Source organism: Tuber melanosporum, assembly GCF_000151645.1.
Source record: "Tuber melanosporum whole genome shotgun sequence assembly, scaffold_15, strain Mel28".
NCBI lineage: Eukaryota > Fungi > Ascomycota > Pezizomycetes > Pezizales > Tuberaceae > Tuber > Tuber melanosporum.
Window position 1 is genome coordinate 1,008,082 of NW_003298808.1, and position 22,953 is coordinate 1,031,034.

Sequence of the window (22,953 nt, forward strand, 5' to 3'; positions counted from 1 at the left end):
ACTATATCATATCATACAGCGACCCATCTCGTAAACGTCAGTTGTCCCAGCCGGACCACCCATCACGCGCCACCAAGTCAAAACAGCTCTCCATCATTATTCGTCACTCGACACCCAATCGCCGTGCGAGTTGCGTGCGTTTGCCTCAATTTACGCGCGCCTGGCTAGCTAGCTAGGCGACTGGGTACGATACTGGTACACTGGTGGCAGCTGAGTAATCGCCCACCATAGTGTTTTCTATCATATCATAGTACACGATAAGTTAAGGCAAAGACCCAAAACCAAGGCGACCTGCGGAATATACATCCATCTCTGCGGAAATGAAAAAAAGAAGGGGGGGGAGAGAATCAATGGTGGTGGTCAATATGTGCAAACCTTGGCGGGGCAGAATAAGGCCAGCCTGAAGTGAAAAAATCTACACTCCAAGTGATTCTCGGTGACTTTGATGACTGGTACTGTCTCCTTTCTCAGGGCGAGTGCGGGCCATTAGGTAGGCCAGTCTCGAGTAACTCACTCAAAGAAATATTCGCGATGGGGCGACAAACTATGATACTCCAGAATGCAGGAAGACCATAAGCTACCTAACCCAATATCTCCAGATGAGTATCGCATCCGTCGACCTGGACAATAGCACGATGCTGTACAATACCTAGCTGCATTGACATCCCCTGCCCACCACCAGGGATACTCCTGCCAGTTACCATATCACGGAACAGCACATTGCATATCCACAGCACACCACTAAGACCACACCAACGTCAAGCACAACACCCACGTCAATTCATTTATCCTGAATTTATTCAGCCCCCATTTATTCGTATACTATACCTATCCTTCCTCCCTTTTCCGGGTACAAATACTACAATAACAGTGAAAAAGGGGAAAATACTGTCACATGAAAAAGGTAGAGCAAAGCGACAAAACATAAATACAAATGCCCAAACACCTCCAATGATAACATCCCCCTTTCCGATTCACAAATGCATATGATACCCAGACCTTAATGTCAAAAAAAACGAAATGAATCCACAAAAACCACAGATTTTTTTCAAAAAAGAAAATCCTCCCCCCGCAGCCGCGACGACGAACGCGTGGAGGTTTTCTACCTACTTCTCATTCCCATAACCACCGCTATCATCATCATCCGGCTCACTACTATCTGTTTCATCATCTCTATCTCCACTCACGCAGCCAGGGCTATGCCCACCCCCCACGGCCCCATCTCTACCTGCAACAGCGCGGGCCTTGCGTCTAGGCGCTTCATATGCTAGAGCCGTCCTGACTCTCTTCCGCTTCCCCAGGTTTCCGTTTTGTGCGGCGATAAATTCTTCCTCTTTGGTTGTCCTTGGTTGGGCTTCGGTCACTGAGACGGATGTTGGCGTTTTATACGTCTTCCCACGGACCCGGGGTCTTCCATGGTCCGTTTCAACGGAAGACCTATTCTCGTGGTAGGTTGGGCTTGTAGAGGTTGAGGGCAGCGGATGCGGCCCTAGCCGGGTCTGAAATACAGTATACATGGGGGAGGGAGTTGCGTTGAAGTGCATTACAGCGGGTATGGAACGCTTCGCGCTGCCGGGAGCCTTAGACAGTGCTTGGAAGGCGTTTGAATGATAATTATGTCCGCGATCAGAGGCTGCTGCACTGATAGCAGCGTCCTCTGCCTCGGAATATTCGACCGCGCTAAGAGCTGGGGTCTCTGGGTTGGCCGGCACAGGCTCACCACGACCAACAGGGTTAGCTGCGCTTGAAGTCTCAACCCTTAACCCTGATCCACGCCCAGGCCTGCCCGGTCCACGGGTCCCCCTTGCCCTTCCACGGGCTCTACCTCTTCCACGAGGCCTTGGTCTCCCCCTCCCAACACCTTCATAATCTCCAGGATTGCTCTCCGTTGAATCGTAAATTGGAGATTCTGATCGCTGCGCATTGACCCCCCCATTCACGAGCGACATGAATGAGTCGCCTTGCCTAGTAGGATTGTCGGGATAAAATCTGGTCGGCGAGACCGGCTCGGATTGCGTCGTGGCAGGCACCAACGATGATGGGCCTGGGCGACCGTAGAAATCTCTCTGTGTGGATGCTAGGTTCGATTCCTGCGAGACAATATTAAGGTACTCAGCAAGCCGTGCACCGCGAAACTTTATCTTTAGACAATCCGGCGACGACCTCACCAAGGTGCCACTAATGCTACTAGGTGGTGTTCTGTTAGGGTCTACCTTTGGCTTTTCACCCGCTCTCGGGCGTGCAACATTATCTGCAGAATGCGTCCGTGATAGCGCCTGCGCTGAAGCTTGATCTTTGGAAGAGGCAGAGAGAAATAGAGACGATTGAGCGTTCTTCGGAGGTCTCCCGGGCCTCTTCTTCTGAGGAACGGCGGAGGCAGGTGGTGGAGCAGAACCAGCTCTGAGCTGTTCTAGCGACTCCTCGCACTTTTCTTTGTCAGCGGCGGGCTTCCGACGCCTGGTCACCTTCGGCTGAATAGTCTGGACTCGCTGATCAATGTGCTCGTATCCGGGATATAGCACCATTTCAACAGCCTTTTGGCGACTGCGCAGTTCCCGCCCTCTAATAGAATACTTGCCAGCTTGCTGTTCATCAGCATTCTGCTTCCCACGCTTGTCAATAGCAGGATCGTAAGAAAACCCATAAAGTTCAGCTTCTTTCTTATCCTCCCAGACAACTGGATCCTCTGGTTCTAATGGATTGCGGGCAACTCTAGGCTTTCCCTTCTTACGCCCTCTAGCGGTTTGGCTAACAGCTATACTTTCCCCATCCGGGGTACTTGCCTCCTTACGCTTGACAATCTCATCAATCATCAAATATTCCACCTGTATGTCAGCCAAAGCTTCAACGATTTTCTCTTCCACAAGAAACTTCTCCGCGGGGGTTTTCGAATTTTCCAGATATCTTTGAAATGTGGAGATCGGTGTGATCGGAACAAGGAGTATATCTTCAACAGACTTCCCCTCTAGGAGCCGGCCAGCTGTAATGGCAGACCTCCGTACCTCAATTTCCTTGTCGACATCTTCCGGCTTGATACTCAGGTAACCAGGGAGCGATTCAGCCACTTTGCACAAGACGGTACCCACCCCAGATGGTGCGGGCGCTATCTTCCGGATCACTCCCTGATCTCCCTCTATCAACCCTTCATCTCCATCAACTGCATAATCTTCCTCTTCTCCCCCCAATTCCTCATGATCCTCTCCAGCATGGCCCTCCTCACCTTCATCTTCTTCCTCATCATAATCTCCATAGTCATCCTCTTCCTCCATCTCCCCTTCAGACACCAATGGTTCATCTTGAACGTTGTTAGCGCAAAGTTCACGGTGTTTATCCATGAATTCTTCGAGACTCATTCCACGGTCGCCAGCATTCTTTCTCTCAAGACAGGACAAGATTTGTTCCTCAGTTATAGGACATGTCGGACAAGACAATTTGTTAGACGATTCCCCATGTCCGGGTGAGTTTCTATAAAACACCCCAAGTTAGTAGCCCTTCCTGATTAGTAAAACAATAATAATAATACCAAAGGAAGACATACCCCCTCCTGCCTCTCGAAGAAATTTCCGAATGACTTCTTTTCTTTCTAATGGCAGACACTGGGTTATTCGACTTAAGTACTTGTAACAGCACACTAGCGGCAACATTAACCTCATCGGCAGCGCCAGAATCCTACACAGCATTAATAATAAAAAAACACCATATACTAAAAAGGAAAACCAACTGGATCTTGGCCTTCCAACTGAACCCTGATCTCAATCCGTTCGCGCGGGCTGGCGATTTTAGTAGGACTACCAATACCACCGACTACAATTTCTGTATCCCGGCGTTCTAGCTTTGGAGATGGTGGCCCATCCCGGACGACTAATCTTGTATTGCTCTCACGTGATTTGGTGTTATTCTCCTACACGCACTTAGTACCAATCTAAGTCCGTAGAGTAAGTAGCAACGTGACATCACCGGCAATTTACCTTAATCGTATTATCTCCCGTATTCGCATTATTCCTCTCGCTTATATCCGCATGACCCGGCCCTAAAGATAGTCTGCGCCCGGAAGAAATATTCGAGATGTCCTTCTCGGTAGCCCCGCTGGTTCCCGAACACTCGAGCCTTCGCACTGGAGAAGTCTGACATCTAGGGGAGGATTCACCGCCCGTGCATAGCGCACGTCGCGAGCCCGCGAGCCCGTTGACGGTAGTAGCGGGTGTTGACGCTCCGGCGATTATGGGCGATGCTTGGCCGGAAAGAGTACCCTCAGTTGCATCGTCACCATTCTTTTGCAGCTCAGCAAGCAGTTGGTTCGACGGAGACTCGACAATTGCATCGTTGGTGGGAGCAACATCTAGTAGTGAAGCACCTGACTGAACAGGTGCATCAGGCATATCCTCATCCCGGGGTTCCGAAACCATGGTAGCATTCTGCCCGGTCTCTGCGCCAGAATTCCCAGTAACCCGCTTGCCACTCTCATCCTCGCTGAACCCTCCCATAGCGGTTCCAAGTAAAAATTCTGCCGCTGCGTCAACCGATGACACATCCACAAGCATAGCCGGTCTCTTAGTGGCTTCATGCGTATCCGTCTTGCCATTCAAGAATGGTCCGAAATCCTCTTCGAAGGCTCGATTGACCTCTGGAGGAGCACTAGGAGGGGGAGGAGAGGTAGGAGCATGAATAGCTTCAGTCGTTATGGGCACTGGCGGATGAGGGAGATGGGGAAAGGCTCCCGACCCCGAACCCACAGCGCTCACCGGAGAACTAACAATATCACCTTTTCTCTTCTCTTCCCGCTCCTTCTGCTTTTGGCGGAGCTGTCTTTGCTTGTTCGGGCTGATATGAGGATTGCGTGTTTTCTTACGTCGCCTCTTGGCCGAAGCAGTATCGCAGTTTCTACTAGCGGATGGTGAGGACACCCCATCCCCGCCATTGAGCGCCGAGGCGTAAGAACCCTGGCCATCAGGTGAAGAATTGGTAGATAAAGGGCCGGGTAGGACATTCCCTTCATCCTCATCTCTATGTCCATAATCACTATCATCATCTTGACGGTCCTCATCAAGATGCTCTTCATCCTTTTTATCAGCCTCATCAACTAGAGACTCCTCGTCATCATCACTAGCTAACAATTAGAAACTCGGAGCACAGTACATAAATTTTTTTGCAGGAATAATAAAGATATACATACCGGGCATCAAGGATGGGTGGCGGCGTCGCCGTACGTTTAGTAGAATTTTCGGGGCTCCTCCAGTGGTCCCGGGAAACTTCACCCTCGCGGTCTTTACCTTTACCATCACTCTCATCTTTCGCCTGTTTCCCCCGCGTCACCATCGGGCTGACCACAGTAGTGGGACTTAGAGCCAAGCCCTCGCCTCTTTTCGGAGCGGATCTGGAAGACCTTCGCTGGCCTGTAGACCCCTGCTCAAAAGTCATGAGGAGTGGTTGTTGAGTCTCCAATAATGAAGATAATGCCAGACTCTTGCGAGAACGGGTGGCTCTCGCAATGGCCGTAGGTGGAGGGGAATTAGAAGCTTCGGCCATTGATTTTGTCCTGCGACGGGCCATAATTATGTCGGTTGTGGAGACGAAAAGAAATAGAGAGGCTCTTAAACAAGGAAATACGAATTAGGGTTGAGAAGTGGGTAGCAAATGGAGGCGAACGATGGAGTTTTACGGGGATATTAAGAATGATGAGTTGAGGTTCCACAACTTGTATGGATGAGTAGGGAGTTGGAAAGTGAGACAAGCAAGGAAGTGTAACTTTGCAAGTAACGGGGGTGACGGGAGCCAAAAAAAAAGAGAGACGTAGCGATGGTGAAAGGAGAGCACAGCGAGTGGTAAGTGAGGAAGGAGAAAAGGCAGCCGGGGATGGAGAATCCAACACCCCGGAGGACGAAGAAAGAGAAGGGAAGCAGCAGTAAAAGGAAGAGAGTACGCAAATCAGTGTTTGGCGCTTGCTCAAGTGTAGCTGCGGAAAGCGACGTAAGTTGACACCGAACAGTAAAAAGACCCGAGAGGGTTAAGCGGAGAGTGAACCGCTGAAAAAAAAAAGAGAGAGAGAGAAAGAGAGAGAGAGATAGAAATCTCGGCTTAAAAATCGGTTCCAAAGTGGTGGGAAGCCTTCGCAAAAAACAGAATGCGTAGGAATTCACTCCAAGACAAGAGAGTGTGAATAGTATAGAAGGGAGGGAGAGGAAAAAGAAAAGATTATAGACAGCGAGTTAGAGTTGTCGACGGTTGCTCCAGGAGCAGGTCGATATCTCAAAAGGTCAGGCTACACGGAGGCAAAACCAAACAATCAGTACATCATTCAACGCGGCAGTAAGTGACAAAATAGAGCTCGCTGATGATGAAGGGGAATGGGAAGGATTATATCAGTTCCTTCGAATGCTCCTACCTCTTACCGAAAGGAAGAGGCAAATGATCCCCCGATCTTGAGGAATTCACGAAAGAGAAACAGTTACAGTACCTTAAACCCTAAGGAAATTCCGTAAGGCCACCGAGAGCCAGTGACTTCCAATAGTTAGTACAAACTGCACGCGTACAGTATTCCGGGGAAGCCATAAAAAATAAAAAATAAAAAAATAGATGGCCGAGCTACCCAAGGAAAGGAGGATAGATAGAAACGAAAGAAAAAAAAGGTACAATATCACATAAAGCTGGAATTCGCAGTTATCATTAAAGAGCGCCCATCGACTCGCTCTCAAACATAACGCGGCGATGACAGGAACAAGAACAAAAAACGGGGGGGGGGGGGCGGAGATCAGGAGAATGACAGAGGAAATAAAGTACCCCCACAGTAAAAAAAAAAAAAGGACGGTAAAGGGCTTTGATCCCACAAAAGCCCGGAAGTGAGCATAAAAAACAACTATAAGAATAAACGACTCACAATATTATCGGTTCGTCGCTAGAGGGAATCGGTGGGTTGCAAAGGGTAAAGAAACAGTTCAGTGTATGATATATCAGCGCCGGATCAGTATTCCTAGGAATGCCAAGACCTGGCAAAGAATTGAATTCCGAACAACGGTTTGGAGGCCGTTGGGGTCTGATGTAGGAGAGGGAGTGCTGTAGTGGACCGAGTGAAGTATGTTGAAAGGAAAGGAAAGCCTTTCGCCAAAGCGATCTCGCCCTAACAAACGAAGGGCAAGAAGAAGAAGCAAGAGATTGAGATGTACAGTAAGGGTAGCACCGCAACTGCCAGGTAGATGTGAGCGTCAGTAAAGGTTAGTCTTACTCACGGGTCGTCCGATTCGTCTCGTATCCCTCACGGCTGGACAAGGGACTTCTCCATTAACTCACAACCTAAAACTAGAACCTGCAACTTTAGGATACCTCTTATGATCTAACACCGCCGGGTAACTCGTACTACCTACAACATCTCCGCCCTCACCTCACCTCACTTCCAATACCGGTACTATCTATGTGCGATACCTTGCTAGACCTGAGCAAAAAAATAATAATTTCGAAATGGTACAAGGCAACAAAAAACTCTCCAAGCCCCTAGCCAAGCAGAGCAGCAAACGGTGTGCTCCTCCTTCCTTCCTTCTCCCACCCTTCCGGCACGAGTCAAATCCCACTAACATACCCGTTAAACCAGAAAAAATGCCGGCATAACCAAAAAGGGCCACAAAACCATTGCCCCGAAGAAATCCATACTGGTGAAAGCCAATAACTTGAAGAAGGTATTCCGCCTACAAAGAGACGAAGAATAAATCACGGTGTCCCACCGATTAACTGTGGATAGAAAGTAACAGCGCAATTGACAGCGGGTGCAGAGCGCAGTCTTGCCGAGCGGGCGGGACACCTGGAAGTTTTGAAAGGTGGGAAGAAGGACAAGAAGGAGAAAGAGCAGAAGAAAGCGGGGATATAATGCGCTATCTATGGCGGAGGGAGATATTGGCATAGATGGAGGCCATCGAATTGTACTGTACTCTATGGTCGTTGGGGTTTTCGGGGAAAAGTTTTTTTTTTTTTTCCCTTCATTCTTCTTCATTTTCCCTGTCCCGCCACTTTGATACGTGATACATATCTTCGAGGAGATGGGTATAGTGTACCGTAGTCCTTATAGAGGCGAACAACAAGTTAGCCAGATTGCCGGATTGGATTTGTATTTTTCTTGGTGCCCCATCATACCACTACCGTACCGTAGCAAAAGCACGGCTCCAAACTAGCGACTCAAATGGGCAGAAAGGAGGAAAAAGAAAAGAAAAAGAAAAACGGATCCACGACAAGCTCCCTTACAGTACGCACCGAATGACCGCCAGCCTGCAGCTGTGCTAGCTCCCGCAGCAACTATGGGTACTCGAGTACCGGTACGGTACTGTACTCGAGTACACCCAGCAAGACGGTGCCCCGGAGAATTTCACAACCCATTACGGTAATGAGGTTCCATCGAACAGTAAAACCCATCCAACTTGACAGCAGCCCAAAGGTACCCAAACCACCGTAGAATTTCCGTACAGGTCCCAGAAAAAAGGAAAAAAGAAAGGAAAAAAAAAAAATACCATCACTCAAGTGTAAATTCTATTTGCACTCGAGTAAAGTGCACTCACTCGCTCGCTCACTCACTCACTCACCAAGCTTTAGAGCACAACAACAGCAGAACAACACTAACCACCCAAGCCTCCAAACCACACCCTGTCATACAGTACCACGCTACCAACCTCACGGAATCCCTGCAACGCTAGATCAAGAACTACCCCGAGGAATACACCCTACGGCTGTCACCGCCAAAGATAAAGCACCCTCCCTCACAGTGACAATCATAAACGTCCCGGTACCGCATCATAGGCAATCATGTCGTCACATACATACCCCGTAGGCATTCCAGGGTGCCGAACCCTTTACAGACGGATACTTGTATAGTACATGGTCCATCGGTCGGGTCCCTGGCCTTACTAGCGGAGATCTGGGAAGCACCGGAGTATAAACCTCTCACCACGCCAAAAAAAAAAAAATGCAAGCAGTTTACAGTACACGTACAGTACGAGTACAAGTACTATCGGTACTGTGCATCAACATGCGAGAGCGGAAAGCCCGCATTCGTGACCTTGCACAGTGAGCCAGGGTAAAAACCTCCGATCCGCCCAGGGATTCCATCCCCTGATTCAGCCCCCCCCATTTTGGGTTCGATGCGCCCAGTCCAGATTGGTGATTCGGGGTACTATACCGTGGTGGGCGCATTCTGGTACCCACACAGCACACAAACCTCCGCCAAATAAGCACGGTTACCCCCAAAACAATTCCGGGGTGAGGGAAAACGCTTGCACGCACCCACATCGCGCTTTTAGTGTCATGACATATGTTTATGTCCTTGCACGGTAATATATCATAGCTCAAGCTTGGATTTTCAAAGCATTGAGAAACTCCTGAATCCGTGATGCGTGATCTTCCCTCAGTCATTCCCCTCGTGGTGGGCATTAATAGATAGATCGGGCAATTCGGGATAGCAAATTTCGCACCCTTTCCCATCAGATTCCATAAGTTTGCATTGTGGTGGTGGTGGGTGGTGGTGGTGGCGGTGGCGGTATCGTACTACTCGTAGACTCAAAGTGAGCCTGCGTGATGGAATAAGGAGTATCGGTAAACGGGGAACCCTAGATATAGTAAGTGCTTTGACCCCCTGTCCGGTTGTTCGGTGTTCTTCGCACACACGCTCGTTCCGCTCGGAAGGGGATGGATGAATGAATGAATGAATGACCGGAGAGAGGAGTTTTGATGCTGGAGTGGAGATCCAAGACGTCCCCACTCCGAGATGGTGGACGATAGCCAATGCCTCGCGGGTCATTGATTTGATAGTAACATTATGCGTGTGAACTGGCCTTGCAGTTTATAGACTCAGAGACGGGTATTGTAAATACTGTATCAAGATTGGAAGAGTATTATACCGGCAATGGATATTCCCCCCAACGGACATTTCCGATAAATGCCTACCGGGATCGGAAGGCTTACTTTACCAATTCTACAAACCCACTGCCCAAGACCACCACGATATCTCATCCCACCAGGATACCGCTTTCATCCCGCTCCAACTCCCCATACCCCTCACCGCCCCTCGACCAGCGAAACCCAGGCAAACCAACCGCTTCACAGCAACAGCCCCACGCCATCTGACAGGAGCCCCCCCCCCCCTCCCCTTCAGCTCCACCGCAACAATTGGGAAAAGTTTGACCGTAAACACTTCCATACAAAAAGACAACTTATATTATATATATGTATATATAGTGGCGCTAGCCCAAAACCTCCGTACAGTACCAATCGTCTCACAATTAACCAATACTACCGGTGCAGTCACGCCCCGCTATCCCCATCTCGGTAATCCGGATATGGCCGTGTAGTGAAGCTTTGCGAGTTCGAAAACCTCTTCGAAACAAATCCCGACCCCGACGACCTGCTCCTTCCGGACCATTCTTCGCACTGTATGGTACCCGTATGATATTTTGGCCATCGGGTAGCGAGCGGGTGAGACTGCGCGAATGCAAGGGGTGTTCTGTGTCGTTGGAATTCCCCTTCTGGGATAGGATAGGGGTTAAGTTAAGTTAGGCGGTGGGGACAGAAAGGAAAAAGAAAAATATACTCGTACGGTACTGTATGATATATACATGCAGCGTCTTGCTGCGAAGGAATTACGGCTTCCATGATGATATTCGAACTCAGGAAGCAAACCATACGTCCAGACCGGGCCGAGAAAGGAAAAGAAGGAAGTGGCGCGGTACAGTCAGTACCGGTACCTTTGTTCAACTCTCTGAGGGAGAACTATTGTAAGAAAGGGACGAAGAAATAACCCATTCCCATCCCTTCATCTACAGCACAGAATGCAATCACCCTCATAAACCCCCACCATAACTCGAGTGAGTAAGAAGGAACGGAAGTGAGAATAGTGGCGTAAAAAAAACAGATCACTCGCTGTATTGTGGCTTGAGCGATACAAGTCTGCAGCTGACAGATAGACTATATCCGTCACGTTGAAGCCTGATATACGAGTACCGGTACCGGTATGCGAGAAAATTTTGATGGGAACCTTCTTTGTCACTGTTTGCCCGGAAACGGCACGTGGCGGATATACGAGTAGACTATCGCACCGTACAGTACAGTACTCGTACCCATCGGCCTCACTTTGTATTTGGTACTCGTAGTTGCACAAGCAATCAGGTTCCGCCACACCTTCGTTACAAGTATGATGCCATATGCACAACCGTACTGAACCGTGCGGTATGCGGCGAGTGGGCCATCACGGGGAGTAAAGTATCATACCGCACACAGAGACGAGGCTAGCGCCAAAAGCGATGAGCAGTGCACTCGTACACAACTTAAGAGTTTTCCCACCGAAAACAGCCCTATTAACGCCTTTCCAACCGCTAATCCGGTCAAGCAAATCTCCATCTATCTGTGAAGCGATTCCACGCATTTCACTTTACTTCCAAACCCTTTAGAACTCCATATCTAAACTCGCTGCGGAATTATCAGGAGCTATGGTCGGTATATCGGTCTTGGCGCAATTTGCGATGGATTTGTATGGGAAAATAGCGAAGCTTGGCACAATTTCCGACTTCAACCTTTACAAATATTGCGATGCCAAACTAGTTTAGCCAAAAATTCCTCAATACCCTGCGAGTGCTTGGGAGATATTTTTTTGTTTTTACAGTTTTGGAGTGTATTGAGTGGAAAAACAGCGTGAAGTATCGTACCGATACCGTAGCATGGTTTAGGTCGTTACATGCCATTCCGCTCGCCATTTTTGTCGCCATGCTCGTGCTCTGCCGGTACCACAAATACAACACTGATAGTATCATACCCGCCGCATAGCGACTCCGAAAGGAGGAAGGGACCACACTCACAGTGCCTCTTAGGGGGATGAACTAGACGGGGGAAGAAAAATGAAAATTTTGAAAATTGAATGCACGGATCGTGGAACTGCGCGATAAGTCGATCTCGAGGACATCCCGCTCTTCCCCACTGCTGAGGGGGGGGGGGGACCCGTAGAACGCCTCCGGTACTATGATAGCATATGCCGGTACGATGCATTGCGGCTCGTGGAGGGTTACTTGTACTAGTACTCTACAGATAAGATATTGGTGTAGGGTGTCTCAGCCAGTGCTCATAGCACGACGACACCCGTGAGAACAGCCGGGGCCACCGCACCACTTAGGTCCGAGCGGAGTAACATAGCGGTGTCGTACTCGAGTAGTGGCGGTGGGGAAGTACCGTATGGCCGATATCTGTCAGCTGTGCAAGGGGCTTCGTAACTTGGAGCGCATCTGATTTTGGGTGGTAGTAATAGTAGCACAGAAGGGTTGGGTAGAGTCGGGCACCCGTAGGTTGTGGCACCGTACGATCGTACTGTTACAAGTGGTTATTGTGGATGGACAGATGGAGGTACGGTGATGTGCAAAGTACCACCATATCGGCGTCAGGATCACGATTGCCCGCTCACTCGCTCAGCAGTCAACACCATATCGCACTCAATATCTCCCCTTTCCCACCCCTACCCCACTCAGCGAGCAGAATCTGTAAATCCCGGACCGCGAAAAAAGACATAATTCATATGACAAACTAATCCAAAGAACACACTTTAAAAGCAAATGTAGAGAAGACAAAAAACCCCCCAAAGAAAGACCGGATAACAATTATAATACTGACAGGCCAATGACTACAATGCCACCGCCCTCGCCTCCTCCCCTCCAGAACTGACCTCCTTACCCTTCAACCCGTCATGACTGCCTGAATCTCCGATTCGCATTCGCTTGGCAACGTACCTCTGTGCCACAACGCCCACCGCGAGTCCCACCGCTTCTTCTACCCACTCCACAATCCATTCTCGCGGATCGATACCACCAATGTCTATTATGTTCCTGATAACGTCTGGCACGGCCCACTCGCCCGGCGCGGCATCTGCTGGGGGAGGGGCATCAAGCCATTCTAGCCATTGGGTGGGGAGGGCTTGGGATACGGTTGAGTAGGAAATGCCGTGAGTAGGGTCGAAGAGGTGGATTGCAAAGACGACTGCTTGATCTTCCTGTTCTTCTGAGTCTTCCCCCCTTGGTGCTAATGGAGAGGGCTGCTGGGAATGGATTGTCGGCTGGATGGCGAGAAATATATTTGACTTTCTAGTGGGGTTGTCCTTGCTTGCGGGACCCGTGAATGCATCCGATGTTTGCAAGAACTCTTGTGCATAGGATTCTGCTGCAACGCTCGCAAGTTTGATTCCTTCCTGTAAGCCGACTGTGGCATGCAGGTCTCGCCTTTCCATCCCTTTATACCAGGGTCCGCCGAAAGCACCATCTAGCGACGAGCGTGGCTTTGACCCCCCGCCGCGCTGCACAACGAGAAGGTCACCGCCTTCCACCTGCTGCATCACCCGGTCGAAAACTCCGTAAACGACCGTGTCGACAAACGGGTAGTTCTCGAGATCATGCGTAATGTGAATACATAGCTGTTCGTGGGAAGAAATTGGTGGGGCAAGTGTATGTAGCAAAGTGGTAAATGTTGGGAGGGCTCTAGATTTCACGTCTCCAGCTGGAACCCCTGCTGTTAGCTACAAAGCATAGAATCTCGTAGTATGACGTAAGGAAGGCAAAACAAACCGAGTCCACGCAGAGCACCAGCATTCTCCTTAACCTGCTGCGCCCACTTTTTCCCCTCCTCGCTCTGCTGCAGCTCCTTCACGACCCCTTCTGCAGTCTTGACCGCGGCGGTAGCAGTGCTCGCCGCCGTCTCCCAAATACTTCCCCACCCCCACCCCCCGCCTCCTCCACCAGTAGTTATGCCCGTACTCGACATGGAAGAAACACTAGCCGGCGGCTCGGCAGCATTTACCGGGGTGACCGCTGACCCCTTCTCTCTAAGTGTGGGAGTATTATCTCCTCCCCGCCTAACGTCTCCACTATCCCTCCCAATCGGAGGAATTCCATACCCGCTGTACCCCTCCCCGCTATTGCGACCCATCGGTGTACGGGACCTCACGCTAGGAGTGGAAACCCGAGGCGTGTGCGGACGGGAAGAGGTTTTATGGCCAGCGGCAAGTGACTCAAGGCCCGCGAGGAGGTCCTGCTCATCTTGAGCAGATGGCGGGGGTCGTGATGTTGAGGCATCTTCGATGCCTTCGAATAGCTCGTCCAGATCTGCACCTGACCTATGTGCCATTGTTGTTTGTTTCTTTTATCAAGAATTAGTGGATGGAAGGGGTGGACAGAAGGGTGGGAGCGAGGAAGGTAACTGTGCAGCTTGGTGGGTTTGGTGTGGTTGCGTGAAACCAATCACGAGTGTCATGTGATGGTGACTTGCGCCAAGACATTAGGAGAGTCAGCCCAGTGCTCTTCGGGACAAATATTAAGTAAGGATAGGAGTTAGTAATCGTTCAGCATGACACTTGCAGTTCCCACTCCCTGGGCATAGAAAACAGTTGAATTGTGCTTTCCCAATTGCTCTGTTCATATCCCCATCATTAACCATCTGTTTCACAATGAAACCCTTTCGCCGCACATCCAGCTTGTACCCGAGCGCAAACCATATCCTATCATAACCAACCGCCTTTTTACCCCCGTTCACTAGACAGCAGCCTTCCTGGCCGGAGAGAGATAACATTGGTAACCTCCCGAGTGGCTGAAAGTGATGACAGCCATTATCGGACGTCTAATAACACTACTCTGGTTAGCTAGTAATGCATACAATATAGAAGCAAAAACACGCACAATCTCTCACTGGCTCGCCCGCAGAGCCCCTTCTTGGGCTCTCCTAGAATGTGACGTAGGAATCCTTGCAGCCGTACTACATAGCATCAGTCATGCCCATACGGATCCATATGACACTGTCTCCCAAACCTTGACCGCCGGAACAAAATTCCAACTCTCCTACCTAGTGCCTACGATCGGAAGAGCCTTACAAGCGCAAACTAGAAGAGGGCTGCAGGGAATAACTATCATTAGAAAGTGTTGACGGGGTGGTCTTACCCGGTAAATTAAGCCTGATTTCATCCGTTATTGGCAGGAGAAGTGCCGGAAAGGAAGGTTGATTCTCTAGAACCCAGGGTTTTGCAATCGCCTCCGCTTAGTCCTTAGTCTTGACTTTGATACCCATAGTATCGCGACCACGCTGCCACATGGAATGCCTTGCTATAACTGTGGCTGAGTAATGCATGCCTGGGGTCTGTTCGGGACCAACATTTTATTAGTTCCTGGAAGGAATTGAAGGATCTTAAGTTGTAGGTGTCAAGGAGAGAAGTGCACGCCGATTTGGGTTCGTTGGAAGCAATGACCTCCTGGATGGAATGATTTCCTGTTCACATTCAAGTTGTGCGTCAAGATGACTTTGGTTCCAAATGCGGATTTGCCCAGTAAGGGAAAATATACATCACTAGTCTATCTGATCGCACACAGTACCACTGGCGATCAAGGGCACCTTCTCTGAGAGACTTTTTTTTATTCCTCTAGTTCTGGGGGCTCGCACTTTCCTCGGCGCATGCTCAACTACGCAAGAGCAATTAGTACAGGCTAGTTAGGTGTTCCTTGCATCGATCAATTGTATAATATTATTGAATGTGATTCTTTCTTTTCTATCTATAGGATTATATAAGTTACCACAGGTTGAGTCGCACTGGTTCTCATACCTCATAGTCCTCTTGGTTGATCGAGCTCCTGCATGTCTCTCCATCATTGTAATGGTTACTTCTAATACCATTGGCGAGTCGCGTGGAGTCTATGTTAGCTTCCCTCTCCTCTCTCATAGGGCTGGCAAAGTGCTCGTCAGTCACTACTTTCTTTTTAGAGCGGGCTAACAAAGTAGACATCCACGGCACTTCGGATCCTCCCAAAGAACTTGCCTCGGTCAGCAACAAAAGGCTTACATGTCTCCACGCTACATCCTTCTTCAGGGTTACCACATACCCGCAGGGAGTGCGAGGAAGGACCAAACACCTGACTATCAGGGCCGGGCCCAACATCCTCCTTACCTATCGCTGTGATGAAAGCGAAAATCCATTAGGGGTCATGCAAGTTGAGCTACGACCAAGAAAGTGCAATGTTGAAACATTTCATTTGCAACGAAAATCCGAGAAACCACATTTTTATGGGGTGCCAGAACTGGAGAAACCATGGTGTTATACCACTAGGCCGTGTTTGTCATGTCGTTTCCGGAATTATATTCGTGAAGTTGGAACAGAAAAGGGGGAGATGGGCAAAAATGACTGGAGTGTTATGGATAATAATGGGAATTAATTTTTGGCCTGTGTGTGGTCATTGTCTTCTAGGGACAAATACGCTAAAGTGAGGTAGTGAGGCAGTGAGGCCGTTCTGGATGAGTCATCTCGGCCAGAGGGCTGGAGACATCCGCCGCCAAAGAAGCAATAATAAGATCACTACGTCTCCAAAGCAAAAAAATCACGACCGGAGTACCAGTGACAGAAAATGCTATGGAGGACAGTGTTTGGAAGCAAGTTACTGATTCCGCACGGACGGACAGGTGGTTCCAAGTTAGGCAGCCGAAAATAATAGTAAATATTATATGATAGAGTGGTATTTCTTACTCTCTATTCATCGCTCATGGTAATTCGCCGGACTTTCGAGCTGAGCGACAGAAGTCACTTTTGGGAACCAGTACAGCACGCCACCCAGTAACAAGAGCTAACTAAAATTATCTTATTCGATAAACAAGATCTCATGTAATATTGGTAAAAAAAAAAGGTAATACTGGGGAGATTGCCTACTGGAGCGAAGCAATTCGTCGTCCTTTTTCCCGACTTTGAGTATGCGCATACCATCACTCGGCACGGGGCCGCCGCCACACGCAGCAGCGTTGGGGGTCTTAGCGCTGTTATGATACAACACTGTTTTCGTCTCTATATTTTCTTCCCTAAGCGGAAAATATTGCCAGTCCAGTATGTACCATCAGGGAAACAATATTCTGCTCCTGAGCAACAAAAAAAATGACACCGATAACCGAGCAGGGTTTACAGTAGTATTGAGACCTAAATAGGTAAAACGCCAACCGTATGCAGGATGAGCATAGGAAGCTCCGTGCCCAAGATACCGTATTTGCGTAGCATTTATGTCCGCCAGTTTACACGTACTGCATATCGGAGGTAACAAACATGGCACGCGGGTGGAAGTTCTTGAGCTATTTTACTAGCTGTACGATGCCCGGAAACCTTAACATCATTTCAGTAATGCCTATTTTCCGGCGAGCAAGGGGAGACAGAAGGTTGTGCAGTAGTCTGCCAGACCAACGCCGGCGCGGGGAAGAAACAGGACCCCAAGAAAGGAAATATATATGATGTCGTGTCCATAACAACTTGCTCCCTGTACGTTATTCCTTGTCTTCAAAGAAATTGGGCTAACACGAATATCAGTGCAACAAGGAAGTTTTTATACTTGACTGTGAACGGGAAAGGAGTTCTAATGCGTTGAGTATCACTAAAGCTCAGACCACCCCTGGGCACTGCTGTGCCATTAAATTCTCAAAAAAAAGGAATTGACAGCCCAATGGCAAAAGGGCTCACATCTCTATGTTCAAAGGCACGTTCGCAACCACGAACAACTAGTATAACATAAAAATAAAACTACGCAAGAGCGCAAAAGGTGTATATACCTGCTATTCATGATTCATAGTAAGCTTTTTTGTGTTACCATGTCCGGGTTTTAGCTCTAGCCCCACTGGCAACACCATTTCCATAAAATGTCAAAGAGATCGAACCGCGGGATATCATAAATTGTTGAGGGCGCTTCCTCTGGTAAGGTCTGGTGCTTTTTCTTTTGTTTTTTGTCTCTCAAAAGTACTGAGCAGCTCTTTCTTTTATCGTGTTCCCCTCCCCCTTTTTTTAAAAAGCAGGGGGGTTTTAGACTACGTTCAATATTCCACAACTAACTGAAGCTCTTGTCGGCAAGTAACCGAGTGACCACCCATGATGTAAAGCCTGCTCAAAGGATTGTAAACTCACGGATGATCACTCGAAATTTGAACCCTCGGCTCGTGTCAAGTATTGAGGGGAAGGGAGAGAAGGCTATTTATCCATTTTAACTGTGAGCTCCGGCCGCTTCCCGATACAACACATCTTATACTGCGGCATTGTAATGCGTTGGGTCCCTTGCCTAACAAGGTATGATGTTGAAGGGTGGGAATATCTCGCGATTCAGATTCTAGCAGAATGCACCCAACAAACCTGTCAAGCAAGTTAACTTAGGCACCATATCTCAACCTCTACTCAAGTACCCTCTATAGCACTCATTGCACCACCCACACAACCCAGCATCATACGTCCTCACCATTTGTCAATGCAATTTGAAGAAATCACCTAGCACCCTACTGTCATGCGCTAGAGAACCATCGGTACCGGTGGGAATGCCAAGGTGTAGTAGTCAACGACATCGTCTTTATAATATATGATACTATACTCATAGTTAACACAAGCCTCACCCATAATTGTCCGAGCCCACTGCACCACCAAACCTCTCGGCTTCTCAACATTACTCGAGTACTGTACACCAACCACCAATGAACCCCAGCACCAGCAGCAACCACACGACCACAACTATACACCAACGCTATCAAGCAAGACCCAGCATACATAGAAGCACCAAAGACCACGAGTCCACTGCCACAACAACCGTATCCCGCTCCAGCTATCAGAGTCGGAACATTCGCAACGACACAGGAACGGCGGATTTTGTTTTTACAGAGCGGATATGATGCGAGCACCGGTCACTAAGGGCTGATGAAGTAGTACTCGCCCTTTGGATAAGTAACGGGCTAGAAGGGTGCCAGAGCAACGGGGCATTGGTTTACCGGCCAACTAGCACTGTAACAAAAAAAAAAATCACCCGCGGTGTAAGTGTACCAAGGTATCACAACCAAAAGTAGCAGACTTTAAGTATGATAGCCGGTTTTCCTCCCTAACTTACCCAACGGATAACGAAAAATAACAGTAAAGGCTTCAGAACTGTGCCAAATTTTTCGTATACAAAAGCTTAAATCAGGCGCAGTAAAGACAGATTGATTGCCTAACAGCTAAAATTATTTTGAAAAATGGCCCAACCCCCCCCACCCCACAGTTTCCCATGATACAAAAAAAGCTCCGGGGCATAATACCACCTTTTGCTCTTTGGTCGATGGACAACCCGCCAGGAAAATGGGAGATTTATTTGTGATAACCTGGAAGGGAAGGGAAAACTCAAGTTCTGGGTTTTATCGAGGTGTTATATCGTTGTCAACAGGCTTATGTAGGGCACCTGTTTGGCACGCAAGAGAAATGGCATTCTTTTTTTTTTATATAAAAAATTATATCGAGGAGTGTTTGGAAAAACGGCTTTTTATTTTTCATGGTTGCGCGCCAAAACAGGACCGTATGATACCGGTACTGAACCAATCGTTTCATTGTTCCGCCAAGCTCCGTACCTAACAAACCCTAACCCTCCCGTCCTCCACGCACTATATAACCCAGCAATTCCCCACACCCCCCCTTTCACTCCATGAAAGTTGTCACCCGGGAAAAAATTTGGCCACGAAGTATACATACTCTCGTTTCCTCGTCGGTTGATGAAATAACATACCGGGGAGATCAATCGCTGTCGCGCTATTCAAGAACTCCGGGCTTTGCGTGGCTCTCTGTGTGCGCGCGGGTGGGTTTGGGGTCCCGTTGGTGTGATACATTTTACTTTATGTTGACTCGTTTTTTTTTTTTGCACAGCGGGCTGAGATGGTATTTATTGAGGACGGAATTGGTGATCTGCAAAGTACGAATGTAGATATAGTGGGTTCATGCTTGAGTTGAGCAAGAAAAAGGCAGAAAAATAAAAACGATGGTGATGACCAGAAGAAAAAGGGAAAAAAAATAAAAAATGCTACATGCCCCTGCCTCATTTCTCGTCCATATGTATATCGTGAAATCCCACCCGCCTCAGGTTTGTATGCGAGTAATACACCTTCTCACTGTTTCAATCAAACATCGGTCAATAAATCATGCTTCAATTGGTTGATCGGTCCTCTTCCTCCGTCCCAACAGCGTCGAGTTTTCAAGTGAGAGCTCAAATGGACCTCCCTGTTTCCTTCTCGTTCGCCCGGATAATGGTGCCGTCACCTGCTTCGCACCACCACCACCACCAACCTGTTGCTGCTTTGCCAGCCCCGAGACCCCCGCTCCCCTCGCAGCCGCTACGCTGCCAGCATACGTGCTCCCCGCGTTCAGATCCGTCTGTCGGAGGGTTTGCTCCATGCCCGCGACGTCGTCCGCATCGCTCTCCTTCGGGATCTTGACAGGCTCACCCACCTCGTCGTCTTCCGAGTCGAATTCGTCCTCCTCATTCAGGGGCTGAGGACCCCCGCGGTAGCCCTGCTTCCAGTTCTTCCGGCGCTTGCCCTCTTCTTCCATTCTGTGTACTGCGTATCCCACATCGAAGACCTCGCGCAAGCTGACCACGCCCGGGGAACGGAAGTCCATTCTTTTAGCGGCGCCTGGGCCACCCGTGTCTGGACCAAAGTCCGGTTCGACGACCATTGGGGTGAAGGCCTTGTTTGCGTTTCTGATCACGGGTGTGGCGAGAGGCGGGGCATCCAGGGCTGCAGTTGTCTCTTCGTCTGTCCCTCGGATCCACGGATGGGCCATGAATTCGTGAATTGTGTAGCGCTTCTCCGGGTCGACGGTCAATAAGTGGGATACGAGGTCTTGAGCGGACTTGGAAACATCGTCCCACCATGGTGACAGGAATGTGTATTGGCCCTTTGCGACCTTCTCGGTGAGCACCGAGATACTCTCGTCGTAGAAAGGTGGAAATCCGCATAACAGAGTGTACAAAACGCAGCCCATAGCCCACATATCGACACTCTTCGAATATCGTTCATCCTTGATAATCTCAGGAGCGGTGTATCCAACAGTTCCACAAGGCGTCATCGTTTTATTATCCCATACAACCTTCGAAAGACCGAAATCGGCAACCTTGATCCGACCAATCCCACCAGCTCCGATGCCGGGCAAGAATTCGCCCTCGTCCACTTTGTCCTCATCTTCTGGGGCCCGGGGTTTAGGGTTCTTGGTTGGAATAAAGGGAATGGGTTCAAATAGTAGATTTTCAGGCTTAATATCCCTTCATTTATGCACAATGACGTCAGTTGGAGGCTCAAAAACTGATTGTGCAGGAATTGGGAGTAAGGCGGGGATGTGACGAATTTGACCGAAAGAACCCTTACCTATGCACGACACCTTTTTCCTCATGCAAATGTCTGAGCGCCTCTGCTACCTGTACGATAACATGTCTGCTAAGATTCTCTGAGAAATATGTTAAACGAACGATCTGGTGGAATAATTCGCCCCCGGGACATAGCTCCAAAACAAGGTAATAGAAACTTCGTGATTCCGAAAATGAAATCAATGAGACAATATTTGGGTGATTGAGCCCTCGCATTATCTGCACTTCTTTTAAGATGTTTGACCTCTACAGGCAAAGATTAGCAAAGCTCTCCAATTAAAACCTGGCCCCCGTTTCGAGCCCAAGTGAAAGAAAGCCATCGACCTGCTAGACAGCTCAAGGGAAAAGGAAAAAGAAGGAAAAAGAAGGCTACGCTCTCAAGCAGTAAACTTAGGGGCATGGCAGGAAGGGCTTTGCCCACCTCTACTGTCTTCGGAACCTTTTTAAAATCGGGATGCAGATGGCCGTTGTTCTAGGTCGAAGCAGCCCCCAATACACGTTGGTCAAAAGTTTCCCCAAAATCGGTGCGCACCGCCTTCCCCTCTTTTTATAGTAAAAGGTAAAAAAGAGCAAGGAAAAGCGGCAAAGCAGAACGAAAAGAGAGACCTCATACCTGTGATGCGCTTAATTCGTATTTCCGTACAACCTTAATAGCAACCTCTCCGTATTCCCCCTTGGTATCCGCCGCCCTGTAGACATTGCTGAAGGCACCATCGCCCATCTTCTCCTTCAAAGCCCACCTCTCCAAGCCAGGGTACTTTGGTAACCTCTCTCGGCTCTCCTTCTCTTCGGCCACAATCTTTGCCAGTACGTTCTCATCATACGCCTTTCCGCCATGAGCGCCGATTCCACCAGCAGAGATGCCAAAATGACTACTCTCAGTCACCACCTCTGGATCAGGCGGATGGCTTTGGTGCGCCCCAGCAGCGTTTGCCGCCACAATGTTACGATTATCGCCAGCACCAGGAGCTACTGAATAGTCTTGCCCCCGATGTTGCTGGGTGTGATGGTGATCGACTGGGTCGGTTGCTGGGTCGGAGGGCGCATACTGTTGCTGTGGAGGGGTAAGGTGGGAATGGGCATCATGATTCCGCGCTTGTTTCCCATGACGGATAAAGTTTTTGAGGTTCTGGTACGGTGATTCCATTAGCCTGAAGCACTCTTTGTTTGCGGTGGGGAGAAATTTCTGCACTGGCGTCGAAAAACCGAGATATGTAGACAGGAGGCTTAGAACAAGTGGTGGAGGGGAAAGCGGGGTAGGAAAGTAATTGTATGATAGAAGTGTAAAGTTAAGGGTGAAGGCACCGCAACAAAGGGCAAAACATGGCGCTAGCACTGCTCAAGAAAGGGCACAAAGGAGGCAGGTACAGAGGTAGGAAAGTAGCGAATAGTTGTTTAGGTGATAGGAAGGAGGAGTAGACTATATTCCTAAGATACAAATATGATAGGAAGCCACCGCCATGAGGCTGCAGAAACAAGCACGATGACATCCGTAGTCCAGGATTTGGTACCTACAAGATTCACGAAGAAGGAAGAGGGAGGAACCAAACAGGGCCCGGAGAGGGAGGAGCCAGGGGGAGAGGGGATGAAGGGTGGGGGTGGGGTGGGGGAGTGAAGGGGGTATAAGACCAACGAAATATAGGAGCCTGTAACTCACCTCTATCATAGGCATGATGGTGAGGGTAAGTTAGATCACTGCGGGTAATGGTGTCCCTCCTCCTTATCCCAGAGTATGAATTGGTTATAGGATATTGATAGAGTTCTGGAAAACTAGTACTCGTAGTAAATAGTGTGATCG

At 49.0% G+C, this 22,953-nt stretch overlaps 3 protein-coding genes; all 3 read right to left on the minus strand.

The window, feature by feature from the left end:
- Nucleotides 1-1,106: 1,106 nt before the first annotated feature.
- Nucleotides 1,107-5,550, minus strand: GSTUM_00004800001 (uncharacterized protein; the record flags this gene model as incomplete). Its single annotated transcript, XM_002836561.1, has 5 exons — nt 1,107-3,465; nt 3,539-3,669; nt 3,722-3,901; nt 3,969-5,103; nt 5,174-5,550. 5 exons carry the CDS (start codon nt 5,548-5,550, stop codon nt 1,107-1,109), a joined length of 4,182 nt encoding a protein of 1,393 aa, XP_002836607.1.
- A 6,963-nt stretch (nt 5,551-12,513) lies between these two features.
- Nucleotides 12,514-14,195, minus strand: GSTUM_00004801001 (uncharacterized protein). XM_002836562.2 has 2 exons: nt 13,569-14,195; nt 12,514-13,500 (listed from the first exon to the last, which is right to left on the minus strand). The coding sequence occupies exons 1-2, from the start codon at nt 14,125-14,127 to the stop codon at nt 12,635-12,637; spliced, it is 1,425 nt and encodes a 474-aa protein (XP_002836608.1). The 5' UTR covers nt 14,128-14,195; the 3' UTR covers nt 12,514-12,634.
- Nucleotides 14,196-19,642: 5,447 nt separating this feature from the next.
- GSTUM_00004802001 (uncharacterized protein) lies at nt 19,643-21,977 on the minus strand. XM_002836563.2 has 4 exons: nt 21,769-21,977; nt 21,577-21,627; nt 21,157-21,401; nt 19,643-21,053 (listed from the first exon to the last, which is right to left on the minus strand). The coding sequence occupies exons 1-4, from the start codon at nt 21,874-21,876 to the stop codon at nt 19,931-19,933; spliced, it is 1,527 nt and encodes a 508-aa protein (XP_002836609.1). The 5' UTR covers nt 21,877-21,977; the 3' UTR covers nt 19,643-19,930.
- Nucleotides 21,978-22,953: the final 976 nt, after the last annotated feature.